The sequence below is a fragment of the Physella acuta genome, unplaced genomic scaffold, assembly GCF_028476545.2.
Source record: "Physella acuta isolate Inbredline_101_S28 unplaced genomic scaffold, ASM2847654v3 ptg000728l, whole genome shotgun sequence".
NCBI lineage: Eukaryota > Metazoa > Mollusca > Gastropoda > Physidae > Physella > Physella acuta.
The window spans coordinates 74,267-91,795 of NW_026732246.1; the positions used below are offsets into that span (position 1 = coordinate 74,267).

Below are 17,529 nucleotides of genomic sequence, written 5' to 3' on the forward strand. Positions count from 1 at the left end.
ACAAGCGGACCAGACAAAAATCAAAATGGCGGTTAATGGGCAGATAATTGTCGTCTGCATGTCATGTACCGCACGTGATGATTATAACGTATTTTGTAGAGTACTCGTCTTATGTTTAGTTCAAATCTCTGGTTTAGAGAAGTGCAACAAGGTAGTCTCCCTTACACGGGATCAAAGCCAAATTTAAAGCTGCAACCACACCCCAGCTACCAACCACATCACAGCTACCAACCACACCCCAGCCACCAACCACACCCACCTACCAACCACACCCAAGGCCACCAACCACACCCCAGCCACCAACCACACCCAACATCATTTCTCCAACTGCACTCGCATTCACCTCTGATTGCTGCCCCCCCCCCCCCCCAAGTATTGATGATTGATTAGATCTCATGTCTTCTCTATTTGACGTCAGGCCGCAGGGCACCGTGACCTTGATCAATCACGTGAACAAGATGATGCCAAAACGAGGCTGGATAAAAAAACATTTTTCTAATGGGATAGGTTCAGAGCACCTGGGATATGGGATAGGTTCAGGGCACCTGGGATATGGGATAGGTTCAGGGCACCTGGGATATGGGATAGGTTCAGGGCACCTAGGATATGGGATAGGTTCAGGGCACCTGGGATATGGGATATGTTCAGGGCACCTGGGATATGGGATAGGTTCAGGGCACCTAGGATATGGGATAGGTTCAGGGCACCTGGGATATGGGATAGGTTCAGGGCACCTGGGATATGGGATAGGTTCAGGGCACCTAGGATATGGGATAGGTTCAGGGCACCTGGGATATGGGATAGGTTCAGGGCACCTGGGATATGGGATAGGTTCAGGGCACCTGGGATATGGGATAGGTTCAGGGCACCTGGGATATGGGATAGGTTCAAGGCACCTGGGATATGGGATATGTTCAGGGCACCTGGGATATGGGATAGGTTCAGGGCACCTAGGATATGGGATAGGTTCAGGGCACCTGGGATATGGGATAGGTTCAGGGCACCTGGGATATGGGATAGGTTCAGGGCACCTAGGATATGGGATAGGTTCAGGGCACCTGGGATATGGGATAGGTTCAGGGCACCTGGGATATGGGATAGGTTCAGGGCACCTGGGATATGAGATAGGTTCAGGGCACCTGGGATATGGGATAGGTTCAGGGCACCTGGGATATGGGATAGGTTCAGGGCACCTGGGATATGGGATAGGTTCAGGGCACCTGGGATATGGGATAGGTTCAAGGCACCTGGGATATGGGAAAGGTTCAGGGCACCTGGGATATGGGATAGGTTCAGGACACCTAGGATATGGGATAGGTTCAGGGCACCTGGGATATGGGATAGGTTCAGGGCACCTGGGATATGGGATAGGTTCAGGGCACCTGGGATATGGGATAGGTTCAGGGCACCTGGGATATGGGATAGGTTCAGGGCACCTAGGATATGGGATAGGTTCAGGGCACCTAGGATATGGGATAGGTTCAGGGCACCTGGGATATGGGATAGGTTCAGGGCACCTGGGATAGGGGATAGGTTCAGGGCACCTGGGATATGGGATAGGTTCAGGGCACCTGGGATATGGGATAGGTTCAGGGCACCTGGCATATGGGATAGGTTCAGGGCACCTGGGAAATGGGATAGGTTCAGTGCACCTGAGATATGGGATAGGTTCAGGGCACCTGGGATATGGGATAGGTTCAGGGCACCTAGGATATGGGATAGGTTCAGGGCACCTAGGATATGGGATAGGTTCAGGGCACCTGGGATATGGGATAGGTTCAGGGCACCTGGGATATGGGATAGGTTCAGGGCACCTGGGATATGGGATAGGTTCAGGGCACCTGGGATATGGGATAGGTTCAGGGCACCTGGGATATGGGATAGGTTCAGGGCACCTGGGATATGGGATAGGTTCAGGGCACCTGGGATATGGGATATGTTCAGGGCACCTAGGATATGGGATAGGTTCAGGGCACCTGGGATATGGGATAGGTTCAGGGTATCTGGGATATGGGATAGGTTCAGTGCACCTGGGATATGGGAAAGGTTCAGGGCACCTGGGATATGGGATAGGTTCAGGGCACCTAGGATATGGGATAGGTTCAGGGTATCTGGGATATGGGATAGGTTCAGTGCACCTGGGATATGGGAAAGGTTCAGTGCACCTGGGATATGGGATAGGTTCAGGGAACCTGGGATATGGGATAGGTTCAGGGCACCTGGGATATGGGATAGGTTCAGGGCACCTGGGATATGGGATAGGTTCAGGGCACCTGGGATATGGGATAGGTTCAGTGCACCTGGGATATGGGATAGGTTCAGGGCACCTGGGATATGGGATAGGTTCAGGGCACCTGGGATATGGGATAGGTTCAGAGCACCTGGGATATGGGATAGGTTCAGGGCACCTGGGATATGGGATAGGTTCAGAGCACCTGGGATATGGGATAGGTTCAGGGCACCTGGGATATGGGATAGGTTCAGGGCACCTGGGATATGGGATAGGTTCAGGGCACCTGGGATATGGGATAGGTTCAGGGCACCTGGGATATGGGATAGGTTCAGGTACAAAGTGGTGCGGTGGTTTTAAACCCGTGGTGCCGGGATTTATGTCGAGTAGATTGTTGGACCAGCTGGGATTCGAACACAGGACACCGTCGTACGGTCGTCTAGAGAAAACAACAACGTCTGTCGTGGTATCTGTCGTGGTATCTGTCGTCTGCCTGATCTGCAGATTTCGCTTTAGTCTGATCACGTGATGACCTGGTCACTACACGGTTTCATGGCCCAGTATAGAAGGTCAAGGTCATTAGTTTATCCGTCGTGTCTTGAACTCACGTAGGAAACCACGTGTCTCGTGCTAATAAAAAAACGTTTTCTTGAAACAATAAAAAAAATAGACCCTGAGCTTCCACCCCCCCCCCCACACACACACACAACTGAAAAATAGCAAACGTTAAAAGAATTTTCCAGACTAGTTTAAGCTACTAATGGGAGTCTGCAAGTCACGTGATCAGACCACAGCCTTGACAATAATCAGCCTTGACCTTGGAGCTCAAGGTCATATACAACCTGTGACGTTAGTCGTCCGGTTTATGCGGACTAATCTGTGACGTCTGATGTATTCATGCGCGAGCGACATTCACAGACCACGTGACCAGACGCGGAAGTTGATGGCGGCCATCTTTAATGTCTCAAAAGGCGGGGCTTAAATCAATTCGAGGCCAGCACACGAGCTATAAATAGAACTCACGAGGATAAGCGACTGCTCACTTCACTGTGATTATACACACTCACACACATAGACACACACAGACACACGCATAGACACATACACATAGACACACACACATAGACACACACACAGAAACACACACACACATAGAAACACACACACACATAGAAACACACACACAGACACACACACAGACACACACATAGACACACAAACAGAGACACACACAGAGACACAGACACACACACATAGACACACACACAGACACACACATAGACACATACACATAGACACACACACATAGACACACACACAGAAACACACACACATAGAAACACACACACAGACACACACATAGACACACAAACAGACACACACACATAGACACACACACAGGCACACACACATGGACACACACAGTAGAGTGGACGTGGGAGGAATCTGGATCATAACATTCGGCATCAGACGTGTTGGCTAGCAATTAATGGTAGCAGTTGATCTGATGGCTACATCTAATGGCTACATGTGATGGCTACCTGTGATGGCTACATCAAATGGCTACATGTGATGGCTACCTGTGATGGCTACCTGTGATGGCTACCTGTGATGGCTACTTTGATGGCTAAATCTAATGGCTACCTGTAAGGGCTACCTGTGATGTCTACCTGTGATGGCTACATCTAATGGCTACCTGTGATGGCTACCTGTGATGGCTACTTGTGATGGCTACATCTAATGGCTACCTGTGATGGCTACCTGTGATGGCTACTTGTGATGGCTACATCTAATAGCTACCTGTGATGGCTACCTGTGATGGCTACCTGTAATGGCTTCATCTAATGGCTACGTGTGATGGCTATCTGTGATGGCTACCTGTGATGGCTAAATCAAATGGCTACGTGCAATTCACCACCTTGTATGTGTAACATCTAACGTGTGTATGTGTAACATCTAACGTGTGTATGTGTAACATCTAACGTGTGTATGTGTAACATCTAACGTGTGTATGTATAACATCTAACATACTTATGATACTAGGCCTAAAACTGATGGGTATCTAATTTAAAAATGTCTAAACCGGAAATGATTTTCGACCCACCACTATCAATAACCGCTTCCGCCCCCACCCACCCCCCACCCCCGTGTGTCCGGAACCTGACCCCCGCCCACCGGAAGTTGCGATCGTTATATCAACAAACTGACCAACATCCATCGTCAGGCCAAGTTTGACCAAAGCGAGCAATCAAATCTACATTTAGAGACTAATCCAAGTGGGAAACAGGGGAGACTAATCCAAGTGGGGAACAGTAGAGACTAATCCAAGTGGGGAACCAGGGGAGACTAATCCAAGTGGGGGAACAGGGGAGACTAATCCAAGTGGGAAACAGTAGAGACTAATCCAAGTGGGGGAACAGGGGAGACTAATCCAAGTGGGGAACAGGGGAGACTAATCCAAGTGGGGAACAGTAGAGACTAATCCAAGTGGGGAACAGGGGAGACTAATCCAAGTGGGGAACAGTAGTGACTAATCCAAGTGGGGAACCAGGGGAGACTAATCCAAGTGGGGAACAGTAGAGACTAATCCAAGTGGGGAACAGGGGAGACTAATCCAAGTGGGGAACAGGGGAGACTAATCCAAGTGGGGGAACAGGGGAGACTAATCCAAGTGGGAAACAGGGGAGACTAATCCAAGTGGGGAACCAGGGGAGACTAATCCAAGTGGGAAACAGGGGAGACTAATCTATAAGGCAAGTAAGGGAAGCGACTGCTGTAATGTTGCCACATGATTTGATTTTGTCTTTAAAATATCGCAGAATGTAGTTGTTCAGATAAATGTAGGATTAATTGTTTGGACAAGGGGCAGACTACTGGGCAAACTATGGGAGGCTACTGGTAAAAAAACAACTAGGGGAGGCTACTGAACAGACAAGAGGAGACTACTCGAAACAGTCAATTGGCATAAAAACAGACCAGCTTGCTTACAAAGACCACGGCCATCGGTTATATACTGTGATCGTCATTGATATTACCATTCCTTTTTTACCAAAGCCAAAACTAATGAGATGTTAATTTATGCACGCACTAATCACGTGATGCCGCTACACATGAGCGCAGTCGGACTAAATACCAAGTGACATGTATCTAACAATTGCAGTATGTCTTAAAATAGAACATCCCATAATTCTCCACTGGCCTATAATTTTGGGTCAGACTATCTGGGGTGGGGAGGGGTGGGGAGGGAAGTTTGGGATAGTTCTTGTTCTTGACCAACAGTTAATGTCTAAGTCTCTAAAAATGGCGCCGCCGGAAGTGGTTAGCTGACGTCATCGAGCAGTGATACCCAAGACAAAAGTACCCCAAGACAAGACAAAAGTCTGATATATGTCGTGTCAACTGTTCTATAATTAGATTCAGATGCCATTTATCAGGAGTACAGTTAGGTGCCATTTTTGATATAGCCGGTTAATTCAGCCGTCTGGGTTATGGTTATGTTTTAATACAATGACGTAAGATAAAGGGAAGTAATAAGTGTGTGTGTGTGGGGGGGGGGTATTTGACATGAAGCAGTGACAGGGGCGAGGGCACTCAGCTCTTGACTGAGGTCATAAAAAAGATGTTTTTTTTTTATTTTAACGGCAGCCTTAAAACTGACACGATCGGCAATTTTGGCTATTGGCAGAGTTTCATTTAAAAGACATTTTGCCATTTTAGCAGTGATCTAACTTGCCATTTTAGCAGTGATCTAACTTGCCATTTTAGCAGAGATCTAACTTGCCATTTTAGCAGTGATCTAACTTGCCATTTTAGCAGTGATCTAACTTGCCATAGAGCCCCACTCACCAGATATGACGTGATACACAGCAGACGATATTTACCCCCCCTGGTGTATCCCTCCACTCCCCCCCCCTGGTGCCGAGAACAAAGATAGATCACGGTGACCTCCACTGACCTCGCGTGCAGCCAATCGCTTTGTTACACCATCTATCTAAGCCGTCCAAAAATAGAGCCAGGAAAATTTATTTCATTTTTCAAAGCCTCCACCAGACGAATGTTGCAAGGTAAAAAAAAAAATCTAGATCGAATGTTCTCAACTTTTTATTTTTCTGATGAAACATCTCACTAAAAAAACCAACCACAAATTTATTTGAGGAGAAATCATGAAAAAATCTGGCAAATAAATCTTTCTGTAGCTGTTAGCGTGGTAAGGGGCGGCTACTGGGGCTGGTCCTCTATATTAAAAGTTTCGGGGGTGGGGGGTGGGGTGGGTGGGGGGCTCATATGAGCAGGAGTTGATGGAGAGGCAAGCAGACGATTGAGACGACTTGGCGCACCACAATTTGGTGCAGTCAGTGGTGTGTGTGGGCGTGGTTGGCTTTGGTTGTGTGTGTGTGTGTGTATCTGTGTGTGTGTGATTGTGTGTGTATCTGTGTGTGTGATTGTGTGTGTGATTGTGTGTGTGATTGTGTGTGTGATTGTGTGTGTGATTGTGTGTGTATCTGTGTGTGTGATTGTGTGTGTGTCTGTGTGTGTGATTGTGTGTGTGATTGTGTGTGTGATTGTGTGTGTATCTGTGTGTGTGATTGTGTGTGTATCTGTGTGTGTGACTGTGTGTGTATGTGTGTGTGTGTGACTGTGTGTGTATGTGTGTGCGTGATTGTGATTGTGAGTGGATATGTGCGTGATTGTGTGTGTATCTGTGTGTTTGATTTCATATGTGTGAGTGTCGATGTCATTTAGATGTAGCTGATGTTACTGTAGATGTCATGTAGATGTCATGTAGATGTCATGTAGATGTAGATGGTGTAGTAGACTTACCCGGGACGATTCGACTTTTCCAATGTCAGACTTTGGTCAGGAATTCTGGGGAAAAAAGTTTTTTTCTGATGTAATTTTTGTTTTGATTAAAGATGAGTAGTAAATAATCAGACAGGACCAGGACTTCAGGACACTGAGAGTTGATGTCACGTGACTGTTTTTTAATGTGAATGTAGACACGTCAAGCGAGAAAATTCTAAGCTAAAGAAATCTTGGCCATATTATCAAATTGTCATATTCTATCAGATGGCCATATTCTATCAGATGGCCATATTCTATCAGATGGCCATATTCTATCAGATGGCCATATTCTATCAGATGGCCACTATCAGATGGCCATATTCTATCAGATGGCCATATTCTATTAGATGGCCATATTCTATCAGATGGCCATATTCTATCAGATGGCCACTATCAGATGGCCACTATCAGATGGCAACTATCAGATGGCCATATTCTATCAGATGGCCATATTCTATCAGATGGCCATATTCTACCAGATGGCAATATTCTACCAGATGGCCATATTCTATCAGATGGCCACTATCAGATGGCCATATTCTACCAGATGGCCACTATCAGATGGCCATATTCTATCAGATGGCCATATTCTATCAGATGGCCATATTCTATCAGATGGCCATATTCAGATGGCCATATTCTATCAGATGGCCATATTCTATCAGATGGCCATATTCTATCAGATAGCCATATTCTATCAGATGGCCATATTCTATCAGATGGCCATATTCTATAAGATGGCCACTATCAGATGGCCATATTCTATCAGATGGCCATATTCTATCAGATGGCCATATTCTATAAGATGGCCACTATCAGATGGCCATATTCTACCAGATGGCCACTATCAGATGGCCATATTCTATAAGATGGCCACTATCAGATGGCCATATTCTATCAGATGGCCATATTCTATAAGATGGCCACTATCAGATGGCCATATTCTATCAGATGGCCATATTCTACCAGATGGCCACTATCAGATGGCCATATTCTATAAGATGGCCACTATCAGATGGCCATATTCTATCAGATGGCCACTATCAGATGGCCACTATCAGATGGCCATATTCTATCAGATGGCCATATTCTATCAGATGGCCATATTCTATCAGATGGCCACTATCAGATGGCCATATTCTATCAGATGGCCATATTCTATCAGATGGCCATATTCTATCAGATGGCCATATTCTATCAGATGGCCATATTCTATCAGATGGCCATATTCTATCAGATGGCCATATTCTATAAGATGGCCACTATCAGATGGCCATATTCTATCAGATGGCCATATTCTACCAGATGGCCACTATCAGATGGCCATATTCTATCAGATGGCCATATTCTACCAGATGGCCACTATCAGATGGCCATATTCTATCAGATGGCCACTATCAGATGGCCACTATCAGATGGCCATATTCTATCAGATGGCCATATTCTATCAGATGGCCATATTCTATCAGATGGCCACTATCAGATGGCCATATTCTATCAGATGGCCATATTCTATCAGATGGCCATATTCTATCAGATGGCCATATTCTATCAGATGGCCATATTCTATCAGATGGCCATATTCTATCAGATGGCCATATTCTACCAGATGGCCATATTCTATCAGATGGCCATATTCTATCAGATGGCCACTATCAGATGGCCACTATCAGATGGCCATATTCTACCAGATGGCCATATTCTACCAGATGGCCATATTCTATCAGATGACCACTATCAGATGGCCATATTCTATCAGATGGCCACTATCAGATGGCCATATTCTATCAGATGGCCATATTCTATCAGATGGCCATATTCTATCAGATGGCCATATTCTATCAGATGGCCACTATCAGATGGCCACTATCAGATGGCCACTATCAGATGGCCACTATCAGATGGCCACTATCAGATGGCCACTATCAGATGGCCATATTCTAACTTTCGAGCAAATCCAGGGCAGTATTCCCCCTTCTAAAATTTTTTTTGGATTCGCCAAATTTTCGATTATGTTTGTAATCGATTATGTTTATTGCATGTAACTGACACGTATATTACAGAATTATGATGGAATCGATACCCAAACATAGCGTTCGCAGAAACTCCTCCCCCCCCCCCCCACCCGACCCCTTCCACCACATACCGCCCCGACAAAGCAATGAAACAGTTTTTGTGAATGGTTGGGTTCTTTTAACACTGGTAATATATATATATATATATATATATATATATATATATATATATATATATATATATATATATATATATATATATATATATATATATATATATATATATATATATATATATATATATATATATATATATATATATATATATATATATATATATATACAGGTAAGTGCATCAAAATGACCAGGTGACGTCATCACCTATCCCAGATGTCCTAGTTCCTGGCCAGGTGAAACCGATGGTGTGATGACGTAGGTCGTTAATCCAAGGTTTTATTAAGTCGTTAATCCAAGGTTTTATAGTCGTTAATCCAAAGTTTTATAAAGTCGTTAATCCAAGGTTTTATAAAGTCGATAATCCAAGGTTTTATTAAATCGTTAATTCAATGTTTTATAGTCGTTAATCCAAGGTTTTATAGTCGTTAATCCAAAGTTTTATAAAGGCTTTAATCCAAGGTTTTATAAAGTCGTTAACAGGTAGTAAAAAAATATTTGTGTACCAGGTGCTAAGGTGCTAATCTCACTGAGAATAAAAAAAAAAATAAGTTTTCTATTTATAGCTCCAAAATGTTCCTGTCGTTCAAAAAAAGAAATAATCAACCAAATTAATCTCATCGTTATGTAGGTAATGGGGGTTGTGTAGACAGGCTATATATGCTGATATATTTGGTTGTGTAGACAGACTCTATATGCTGATATATTTGGTTGTGTAGACAGACTCTATATGCTGATATATTTGGTTGTGTAGACAGACTATATATGCTGATATATTTGGTTGTGTAGGCTGGCTACATATGCTGATATATTTGGTTGTGTAGACAGACTCTATATGCTGATATATTTGGTTGTGTAGACAGACTCTATATGCTGATATATTTGGTTGTGTAGGCTGGCTACATATGCTGATATATTTGGTTGTGTAGACAGTCTATATATGCTGATATTTTTGGTTGTGTGGGCTGGCTATATATGCTGATATATTTGGTTGTGTAGACAGGCTATATATGCTGATATATTTGTCTGACCTAAGCTGTATAGCGTGACCCCTACTACACGACCCCAAGAAACATTTAAAACACGACCCCAAATTAGGGTACTGAAAAAAAAATGGCACAGAACTATACCTTTGATATAATACTTAAGTATGAAATTTCGCTAACCTAGCTGTGACGGTACTCAAGTTTTCGTGTTCAGAGACAGATCGACTGACAAACACACAGACAGACGTACAAACATACAGCTACAATTACAAAACTTTGTTTTCCAGACTCAGTGAGGTGTAAAACGTCGAGATTTGTGAAAATCGCGATTTCTATTTTTCGCCCGACTACAATACTTCCGCTATACTCTGTATACGGGAAAGAAAAATCCCCACCTATATTTATAATAACAGCAAAAGTTTTATAATTCTCAAGTTAGTCAAGATATTTCTTACAATATTTTTCCCTGCTAGTTTTTTTCCTACAAAAAACTGTGCCCCCCCCCTCCCCCCATCAACAGACAGACAGACAGACAGACAGACAGACAGACAGACAGACAGACAGACAGACAGACAGACAGACAGACAGACAGACAGACAGACAGACAGACAGACAGACAGACAGACAGACAGACAGACAGACAGACAGACAGACAGACAGACAGACAGACAGACAGACAGACAGACAGACAGACAGACAGACAGACAGACAGACAGACAGACAGACAGACAGACAGACAGACAGACAGACAGACAGACAGACAGACAGACAGACAGACAGACAGACAGACAGACAGACAGACAGACAGACAGACAGACAGACAGACAGACAGACAGACAGACAGACAGACAGACAGACAGACAGACAGACAGACAGACAGACAGACAGACAGACAGACAGACAGACAGACAGACAGACAGACAGACAGACAGACAGACAGACAGACAGACAGACAGACAGACAGACAGACAGACAGACAGACAGACAGACAGACAGACAGACAGACAGACAGACAGACAGAAGACAGACAGACAGACAGACAGACAGACAGACAGACAGACAGACAGACAGACAGACAGACAGACAGACAGACAGACAGACAGACAGACAGACAGACAGACAGACAGACGAGTATCAGCCTATAAAACACGCGCCAACGACACCTCCCCCCCCCATTAACGCCCCTCCCCTGACAGCCTGTTACGTCATGTCCCATTATCTCAGCCCCACACGGCACACATCCCAGCAGACGATGACAGGACAACAATGGCGGGCGGGGGGGGGGGGGGGGGGGGGCTGACAATTAACTGTCTATTCGGCAGAACAATGAGCTGACCTTCACCTTGGGCTAAATATAGAACTGCTTGTCAAAAAGCTGCATTGTATTTCTACACATCTAATTGTTGTGAGTTATTTATAGATCCGCATGTGCAGTGGTGTAGACGGAGGGAGGTAATGTTAGGTACCTCAGGCCCCCCCTCCCCCAGGCCAGTCCGTCACACATCATGGAGCAACAAAGTACCGTGAAACTGGTGACTACGGGATTAGGTGAGTACTACCCGAGGCAGTGGTGGGGGGGGGGGGGGGTAGAGTTCCACAACACCCCCACCCCCTGAGTCCCGAATTAAAGTTGTCCCACGTTAAGGTACAGCAAATAGGGGGGTGGGGCGGGGTGATGGTGAGGGTGATGGTGGGGGTGATGGTGGGGGTGATGGTGAGGGTGATGGTGGGGGTGATGGTGGGGGTGATGGTGGGGGTGATGGTGGGGGTGATGGTGGGGGTGATGGTGGGGGTGATGTTGGGGGTGATGTTGGGGGTGATGTTGGGGGTGATGTTGGGGGTGATGGTGGGGGTGATGGTGAGGGTGATGGTGGGGGTGATGGTGGGGGTGATGGTGGGGGTGATGGTGGGGGTGATGTTGGGGGTGATGTTGGGGGTGATGTTGGGGGTGATGTTGGGGGTGATGGTGGGGGTGATGGTGGAAATTATTTTGATCTAGATGACCGTCTGACGAGATAGAGAGAAAAATGTTTCCGTTAATGGATCTGGTGATGGCTATACCTGGTTAATTGGTCACGTAGCTATTCTTAATTACTTGTCAACTGATTGGGAATCATACAAATGACTTGGTATTGTAAGTCATTCAAATGACTTGGTGTCGTGTGGGGGTAGAAGGGGACCGGTAAATCAGGTTGTCACCATAGTTGTTGCTTGACTCACATCTACGTGTTCGACACGTCCACACGCAAACACTCAGAACATAATGGTTGTTGAACAGCCCGCCAGCCAGCCAACCAAACAACCAAACAACCAAACAACCAAACAACCAAACAACCAAACAACCAAACAACCAACCAACTAACCAACCAGCCAACTAACCAACCAACCAGCCAGCCAACCAACCAAACAACCAAACAACCAACCAACCAACCAACTAACCAACCAATTAGCCAGCCAGCCAGCCGTTGGAACATTCTATTAAATACAATTAATATTATGTTTAATATAATTACAATCTACATACTAAATATTTTTAGATGAATTATAAAAATTAACATGCGTATACAACCTACACACATTACATTACATTTAATTAATCTGCACTCTCTGGATATTTAATACATAAAAGTATTAACATACTCCATGCAAATATATATTAGTGAATGTTTTTCCTGTGACTTTTTTCCTGTGACTTTTTTTCTGTTTTTTTTCCTGTGACTTTTTTTCCTGTGACTTTTTTCCTGTGACTTTTTTCCTGTGTTTTTTTCCTGTGATTTTTTTCCTGTTTTTTTTTTCCTGTGACTTTTTTCCTGTGACTTTTTTTCCTGTTTTTTTTTCCTGTGACTTTTTCCTGTGAATTTTTTCCTGTGTTTTTTTTTCCTGTTTTTTTTTTCCTGTGACTTTTTTCTTGTGACTTTTTTTTTCTACAATCGAAAATGTGTGGGGTACACGCACGTCACACACGTTCAAAGTCACACACACACACACATACACACACGCTCAAAGTCACACACACACACACACATACACACACGCACACAAACACAAACACACACACTAAGCTTCTAATCGGATCCATCTATCGTGGTTCGATTTAAAAAAAATAAATAAATCGTGACAGCTCTGAACACGTCATCAATTAGATTACACAAGACTTAAAAACGTGTAGAAATTAATTGTTTTAGATTTGTCTTCTTAATGAATGGATCGGGAGTTGATTAGGCGTGTGCATGCCTTTGGCGTTGATTGGTTCTTTTTCAGACAGTAATTAACTTAATTATAAAAGCGTGACGTACAAAGGGCTTGATAAAGTTTATGTTGTGTATGTTGACGTTTGTGTTGTGTATGTTGGCGTTTATGTTGTGTATGTTGAAGTTTATTTTGTGTATGTTGAAGTTTATGTTGTGTATGTTGGCGTTTGTGTTGTGTATGTTGGCGTTTGTGTTGTGTATGTTGGCGTTTGTGTTGTGTATGTTGGCGTTTGTGTTCTGTATGTTGACGTTTGTGTTGTGTATGTTGGCGTTTGTGTTGTGTATGTTGACGTTTGTGTTGTGTATGTTGGCGTTTGTGTTGTGTATGTTGGCGTTTGTGTTGTGTATGTTGACGTTTGTGTTGTGTATGTTGACGTTTATGTTCTGTATGTTGGCGTTTGTGTTGTGTATGTTGACGTTTGTGTTCTGTATGTTGACGTTTGTGTTCTGTATGTTGACGTTTGTGTTGTGTATGTTGACGTTTGTGTTCTGTATGTTGACGTTTGTGTTCTGTATGTTGACGTTTGTGTTGTGTATGTTGACGTTTGTGTTGTGTATGTTGGCGTTTATGTTGTGTATGTTGACGTTTGTGTTGTGTATGTTGACGTTTGTGTTGTGTATGTTGACGTTTATGTTGTGTATGTTGACGTTTATGTTCTGTATGTTGACGTTTGTGTTCTGTATGTTGATGTTTGTGTTGTGTATGTTGACGTTTATGTTCTGTATGTTGACGTTTATGTTGTGTATGTTGACGTTTATGTTGTGTATGTTGAAGTTTATGTTCTGTATGTTGAAGTTTATGTTGTGTATGTTGAAGTTTATGTTGTGTATGTTGACGTTTATGTTGTGTATGTTGAAGTGTCTTCTTTTAACAAAAAACCCTTTTCAACTGAGCTGAGACTTCAAGTTTTTCTGTTGTTGTGGGAAGGTGTAGCCAATAGCTTTAGTTGCGATTTTAGCGAAAAAGTCACAGGAAAAATGTCAAAAATGTGTCGTTGCATAGAATTTATTGATACATTTATTTATTACGTAATTAGAAAGTACCAAGCAGCATAAATGTAATTAGCTCTAATGAAGTATGTAGGTTTTTACTTGGTAGTTTCAACCTAATGTGTTTCGATTCAAAGTTGATTTTAAAAAAGAGAATAGATTAGAAATGGGAGGAAGTCGCTATTGGTGATTTGCTGTCTACCAACTCCACCATGTGGACAATCACCATCACCCACAGAGGCCGGGGTCACGGTGCTACAACGGTCACGGTGGGGACAGACAATGGCGACTGTGGGGGACAGACAATGGCGACTGAGGAAATGCATTTGGCAAAAGCACAACTTTGTAGATTTATCAAAGTGAATGTAATGATATGTTTATACATTTCGTTGACTTCATAAAATTACCTTTGTACCGGATCTTTAAATGTGTATCTAACAAAGTCCGACATTGTTATGTAGGAATCTCATGGTTTTTCTACTTGTTGTGAAGGCGTGAGGCAGATTGTTAGCGCCCATCCCAAGGTCTTGAACGTTTATAAAAACACTTGACATTTACAGAAGCGCTAAACTGTACAGCGACCTACAGGATAATCGATATTTCATTACTAGTTTCTGTGGCTATATTTCTGCGACGTTATTTCTGCGACTTTTCTCCGGTAAATTTCGCCTTTAATTTTAATGACTTTTTGTTGTAACTTCATTTCCTAGAAAAACCTGTTATTTTGTGTGTGTGTGGGGGGGGGGGGGCTTCTAGATGTGACCGTATCAATACTGAAATCACAAAATCGAATACGACACCAGAGTATCGAAGTGCACCAACAAAATAGAATACGATACCAGAGTATCGAAGTGCACCAACAAAATAGAATACGACACCAGAGTATCGAAGTGCACCAACAAAATAGAATACGACACCAGAGTATCGAAGTGCACCAAAAAATAGAATACGACACCAGAGTATCGAAGTGCACCAACAAAAAGTTCCTATTGTTTACCTCTGACAATGAAACCTGTATTTTAAAGCTAAAAATAGATCAACTCCAGATCTCTACCAAACTCACGCATTGAAAACTGAACAACTCGGATCTACTTCAATGTGGCCTGACACGAGAAAGGTTACAAGTTCTCGTTTAGTTCTCGTCTGCTCACGTTGTAGAATATAGCCGGCAGACAACCGGCACACCCGGCTAATGACTGGTGTACGGCAGGGCGCGGTATTGACGAAGCCATTATGTCGATACAGTGTTTGTCCGCCCCCTACTCGACCCGCCGGTATTGATGTTGGCGCCGCAGAATGTTCCAGAAAATCTTCCCAAAATCTACCCAAGGTCACGTGGTTCCCGGTTCCACGCCAAGCCAGACAAAACAAAAATTGTTTTTTTTTTTTCGCACCAAGTGCGGCGTGACGGTGTGGTGCGATGTTTTCTGTCCTATCTGCCTGGGTACACAATCTTACAGTCTAGACAATCTGCCCTTCTCCACAATCTGACCTTCTCCACAATCTGCCCTTCTCCACAATCTGACCTTCTCCACAATCTGACCTTCTCCACAATCTGACCTTCTCCACAATCTGCCCTTCTCCACAATCTGACCTTCTCCACAATCTGCCCTTCTCCACAATCTGACCTTCTCCACAATCTGACCTTCTCCACAATCTGACCTTCTCCACAATCTGCCCTTCTCCACAATCTGACCTTCTCCACAATCTGACCTTCTCCACAATCTGCCCTTCTCCACAATCTGCCCTTCTCCACAATCTGACCGTGTCAATTAGCGAAGTCTTTCCATTCAAACTTAGTAACCTTTGTTATGTTAATGACTTCTATTAATAGAAATCTCGATCGGGAAAATCCACACATGCCTGACGTGATTGGCTACAACTAGAGAGATACTCTCGAGACAAAACGTGTCTTGGTGTTCACGACATCATTAGACTCGCCACCCCCCCCCCCCCCCCTCAACATAAGACCCCCCCCCCCCCTACCTCAAGACGCGACGACATTGGTTCAACTCAAACAGTGAACAAATGAAATTCTTTCGGGGGAAAACATATAACTTTAGACACGTAGACACATTCGCCACAGACACACGTAGACACATTCGCCACAGACACACGTAGACACATTCGCCACAGACACACGTAGACAGACAGTGCGGGCTGTTACACCACAGTGTCTCAGGGTCTGCCTGTCTTAATGTCACAGGTTGACAGACTGTGACCCAGTTAACACATCCTGTGACCCAGTTAACACATCATGTGACCCAGTTAACACATCCTGTGACCCAGTTAACACATCCTGTGACCCAGTTAACACATCCTGTGACCCAGTTAACACATCCTGTGACCCAGTTAACACATCCTGTGACCAATTTAACACATCCTGTGACCCAGTTAACACATCCTGTGACCCAGTTAACACATCCTGTGACCCAGTTAACACATCATGTGACCCAGCTAACACATCCTGTGACCCAGTTAACACAGCTGATCTTGTTGGCTTGGCCAAAGCCTGGCGAAGTGGATACTAAATCTTCTGTAGACCCGTGTATTAAGTGCCGACCCTTGCATTAAGTGTTGACAACTTGAAGATCAAAGCAAAGTTTCTAGAACTCTCGACACCCAGACTCCCCCCCCCCCGCAAACTACTGCTGGGTACTCAGACCCAGCTCATTAACTCAAGCGGTCACTTGACGGACTGACCAGAGAGCCCAGCTGGAGGGTCATTCCCGTCAGACCCAGGGTGGGGGACAGGGTGGGGACAATGGGGGGGTCTCTGACCACCGGAAGTTGTCTGGTCAGGTGGTGGAGAGCTCAGGGTGGTCCAAGATCGATTACTGTATCGATTACTGTATCGATTACTTGTTTACTTCGATACCCGGACACGTGACCACTCGAATAAATGGTAGTTTAGTACACACATACGCACATACGCACATACAAATATTCATACCTTTCACCCCAAACATTTAACACGCGACCGTGGTAGTGCTCGCTAGACTCTACTTCACCCTCAACATTCAAGACAGTGTCTACAACCT

General features: G+C 44.3%; 1 protein-coding gene across 1 annotated transcript; it reads right to left on the minus strand.

Annotated features, from left to right (window-relative positions):
- Positions 1–495: 495 nt before the first annotated feature.
- Positions 496–17,215, minus strand: LOC131950024 (PWWP domain-containing DNA repair factor 4-like). The gene is made up of 3 exons (XM_059312029.1): positions 17,192–17,215; positions 15,947–16,247; positions 496–2,516 (listed from the first exon to the last, which is right to left on the minus strand). Exons 1-3 carry the CDS (start codon positions 17,213–17,215, stop codon positions 496–498), a joined length of 2,346 nt encoding a protein of 781 aa, XP_059168012.1.
- Positions 17,216–17,529: the final 314 nt, after the last annotated feature.

Excerpts from the sequence above, each read along its gene's own strand:
- LOC131950024 (XM_059312029.1), bottom strand. The coding sequence starts at position 17,215 with ATGACCCTCCAGCTGGGCTCTCTG. Across the intron at positions 16,248-17,191 it reads CCCTCCAGCTGGGCTCTCTG|ATTGTGGAGAAGGGCAGATT; the intron begins GTCAGTCCGTCA and ends TGACACGGTCAG. Across the intron at positions 2,517-15,946 it reads AAGGGCAGATTGTCTAGACT|GTGCCCTGAACCTATCCCAT; the intron begins GTAAGATTGTGT and ends CCCATATCCCAG.